Here is a 4,061-nt window from a genome sequence, read left to right on the forward strand (position 1 = left end):
AAAATACAAGATTTTAGGCCATGCATGCTATATAATCTTTAGTATCTAAGCATAGACTAAAACTAAATCTATAGAAAAATGAGCCATAAATTAACGTAGTTGTTATCTTAATAAGATCACAAAAAAATCCAATATGCACTAACCTCTCACGGTATACGAGATTCAAGAAGAACAAGATGAATACATAACATTTTCATAATTTGATCGAATTTGTGACTTCCTGATCATGCAATGCTTATGATTACGCTAACGCTCGTTTTCGATCTTTACATGATAGCAGTACCAAATTGACTAATAAAAAATAGATCTAGTAGTTGGAAGATTAATGATCACACACAAGGAAGTTAGGACACGAAAAAGAAAAACCTACAGCTAAGAGAGCGTTGCTTCATTTAATCCTCTCATCTGCCCTCCATTCATTACACTTTCCCTCTTTTACTCTTTAAATTTCCATTTTCTTCTCTTAGCTCTATTCATCCTTCCCTTCACTTGTAATATTTTTCACTCAAAAATGCCTGAAGTTGTCCCAAATTTCTCTAATTCAGTAAAGTTGAAATATGTTAAACTTGGTTATCAATATCTTGTTAATCATATTTTAACATTTTTGCTTGTGCCTATTATAATTGGTGTTACTATAGAGGTATTAAGAATTGGCCCTGAAGAGTTGCTAAACATATGGAATTCACTACACTTTGATGTTCTACAAATCTTGTGCTCTTCTTTTCTCATCATCTCTATAGCCACTGTTTACTTCATGTCGAAACCACGATCAACTTACCTAGTAGATTATTCATGTTATAAGCCTCCGGTTACTTGTCGTGTACCATTTTCAACTTTCATGGAGCATTCCAGGCTTATTTTGAAGGATAATCCCAAGAGTGTGGAGTTCCAAATGCGCATTCTTGAAAGGTATGGTTACATGATTAATTTGTACTATTCAGGGGTCGTTTGGTACGGGGATGGGATAAGCAAGCATATTCCATGTGCGGTCAAGCACATCTATGATTTTGAAGGAATAACTAGTAAAGGAGTTGGTAGACTCCTTCTATAATAGGGATAGTAATCACACTATTTTAGTACAAATGTTACGATAAAATAATCCTGAGATTTGTTAGTGCGATCAAATCAAACATGGTATAAAGTTTTTCTTGAATTTTGTTCCAGATTTATTATCCTTATCTCACGTACCAAACAATCCCCAGTTTTTACATTATCTGGTCATCTTTACATGTTATAGTATTTTCAAGATTTCAATTATTCCAACATTTTAAAGTGATTTACCTCTAAATATCATTTGAATGACTCGATGGATAAAGCATTTACATAGACATTTTATAAAGTGAGATTATCCCACATTTCAAGAAAAACACGAGTTTGAAAGCTTTTGTATGTTAAGAGGTTTTATTTAAAACTAGAATTTCGATATAAATATAAATTTAAGTTTTGAATTTAAAGGAACATGTTTGTTTATGAAATAAGATGTATTTTGAATAGTAGTCGAGCTATCCTATTGAGAAGGGGTTCAATTGAATTCCTTCCGTTCAAAATTATGTTGCATAAATACGGTAAAATTAACTTTTTGTGTGTTAGACAAGTGAAAATGTTGCATTCGAGCATATTTTAAATCTCCTTTCTAAAATTTCTAGCTCCGACAGCTCTACAACCATGCCTTCTAAGATATTTTGCATTATACAATTGGTTTGTTGTACACCCTTTGAGCTCCTAGCTCCACCTCTGCCTCAAGTATCTGATCTCTTCAAGAAAACTTGTTATCGCGAGTCATGAAAGCCTTTCCTCTTACTTTATGTTGTGCTATATTATTTCTCACAGGTCGGGGCTCGGAGAAGAAACTTGCTTGCCTAGTCCCATCCATTACATCCCTCCAACGCCAACGATGGAAGCTGCGAGAGGTGAAGCAGAGGAAGTCATATTCACAGCAATTGATGAGTTAATGAACAAAACAGGGGTCAAACCAAAAGACATTGACATTCTCATTGTCAATTGCAGCTTGTTTTCTCCAACTCCGTCTTTGTCAGCTATGGTAGTCAACAAATACAAATTAAGAAGCAACATAAAAAGTTACAATCTTTCTGGTATGGGATGCAGTGCTGGTTTAATCTCGATTGATTTAGGTCGAGACCTTCTTCAAGTTCATCCGAATTCATATGCTTTAGTTATTAGCACTGAGATAATAACTCCCAATTATTACAAAGGTTCGGAAAGAGCAATGCTCCTCCCGAATTGTTTGTTCCGAATGGGGGGTGCAGCCATACTTTTATCCAACAAAAGACGCGATCAATATAGAGCCAAGTACAGATTAATGCACGTGGTCCGCACACATAAGGGTGCAGACGACAAAGCATTTAAATGTGTATTTGAACAAGAAGATCCACAAGGGAAAGTTGGTATTAATCTTTCAAAAGACCTTATGGTTATAGCAGGGGAAGCTTTAAAATCGAACATTACAACGATTGGTCCTCTTGTTCTTCCTGCCTCAGAGCAACTACTCTTTCTACTAACACTTATTGGACGGAAGATTTTTAATCACAAATGGAAGCCTTATATCCCGGATTTCAAACAAGCGTTTGAACATTTCTGTATCCACGCGGGTGGTAGAGCAGTTATCGATGAGCTTCAGAAGAATTTACAATTGTCTGGTGAACATGTAGAGGCATCAAGAATGACACTACATAGATTTGGTAACACATCTTCATCATCATTGTGGTATGAGATGAGTTATATTGAGGCAAAAGGAAGGATGAAGAGAGGTGATAGAGTATGGCAAATAGCATTTGGGAGTGGATTTAAGTGTAATAGTGCAGTTTGGAAGTGTAACAGGACAATCAAGACACCAACTGATGGACCATGGCAAGATTGTATTGACAAGTATCCAGTTCATATTCCAGAGATTGTGAAGCTGTAAAATATATTACTCTCTCTCTCTCTCTCTTTATTTACACGAAACATTAATTAGGAGGAGTGTTTGACTATTTTAATCTTATTTGTGTTTTAAGATATGATTCAATATTTACTCTATTTGTGTGTGTCATAATTGTAGACTTCCACAACATTTACTATGAAGGGGAATACATAATTTCTTTGTTTTGAACTTCTATACCAAATATTTTTAACAAGGATGACAATTGACAAGGAAAGAGTATGAGGCTGTTGTTCAATGTTAGTATTAGTATTGGTCTCTCTTATTTGGTTGAGAACAAGTTATTCTGAAATTAATTATTTTGGGATTAATTATCTCAGGATTGTTATTTCATCCTCAACATGCATGGAATAAAAATAACATTACAATTTCGAAATAAGTTATTTTCCAATTTTATCCCAACCAAAAATAAAATAAACTTGACTTATAATTAATCTAGAAATTAGTTGTCAAAACTAGCGGGTTCATTGAATTCCTTACACTAAGGCTATATTCGCCACAGATATAATAGTGATCTCTTGATTACTTCTTAAGTGTCGAGAACACTTAGAAAAAAATTAAGCGTAACAAATAATTGATTACTTCTTTAAATGTCGATAGTACTTAGAGAAAAATTCAGCGTAACAAACGAAGGAATGTGAAGATAAAGTTATAAAAACGTACACAAGATTAATAATTGCCTTGATTTGAACCAGTGCTATAAATTAAAGTAAAAGATATTTATGTCATTTTTTTTCTTTTTTAGGTGTTCTATATTGATATTTATTGATCCAATTAATTTCTAGGTGGTTCACGTTAGAGGGCAAATTGTAAACTTTTAGCTGCAAACACACGTTTCATTTGGTGAGCAAGGACCACTAGTTCAACTCAATTAATTATTGCTACTACTAATTAACCAAGTAGCCATATGGAGTATATTGTAGTACTGCTTGTAGACATTTATTAATGAAGCTAGAGTCTTGAAAGTTCACAATCTCTAATTTTTAGTCCATGTGTCCTATTTTGCTTGCTTTGTTTACTTAATATCTTATATATATATATATATATATATATTAGAAAAAGAAGAGCTGTTTTCGACAAATGATATCGAGCTAATAAAAATATGTATAAACAATATATCAAT

At 33.5% G+C, this 4,061-nt stretch overlaps 1 protein-coding gene across 1 annotated transcript; it reads left to right on the forward strand.

Annotated features, from left to right (window-relative positions):
- Positions 1-468: 468 nt before the first annotated feature.
- On the forward strand, positions 469-2,930 carry LOC125849048 (3-ketoacyl-CoA synthase 5-like). Its single transcript, XM_049529042.1, has 2 exons — positions 469-909; positions 1,831-2,930. Exons 1-2 carry the CDS (start codon positions 512-514, stop codon positions 2,921-2,923), a joined length of 1,491 nt encoding a protein of 496 aa, XP_049384999.1. The 5' UTR covers positions 469-511; the 3' UTR covers positions 2,924-2,930.
- The last annotated feature ends 1,131 nt before the right edge of the window (positions 2,931-4,061 follow it).

Source organism: Solanum stenotomum, chromosome 12, assembly GCF_019186545.1.
Source record: "Solanum stenotomum isolate F172 chromosome 12, ASM1918654v1, whole genome shotgun sequence".
NCBI lineage: Eukaryota > Viridiplantae > Streptophyta > Magnoliopsida > Solanales > Solanaceae > Solanum > Solanum stenotomum.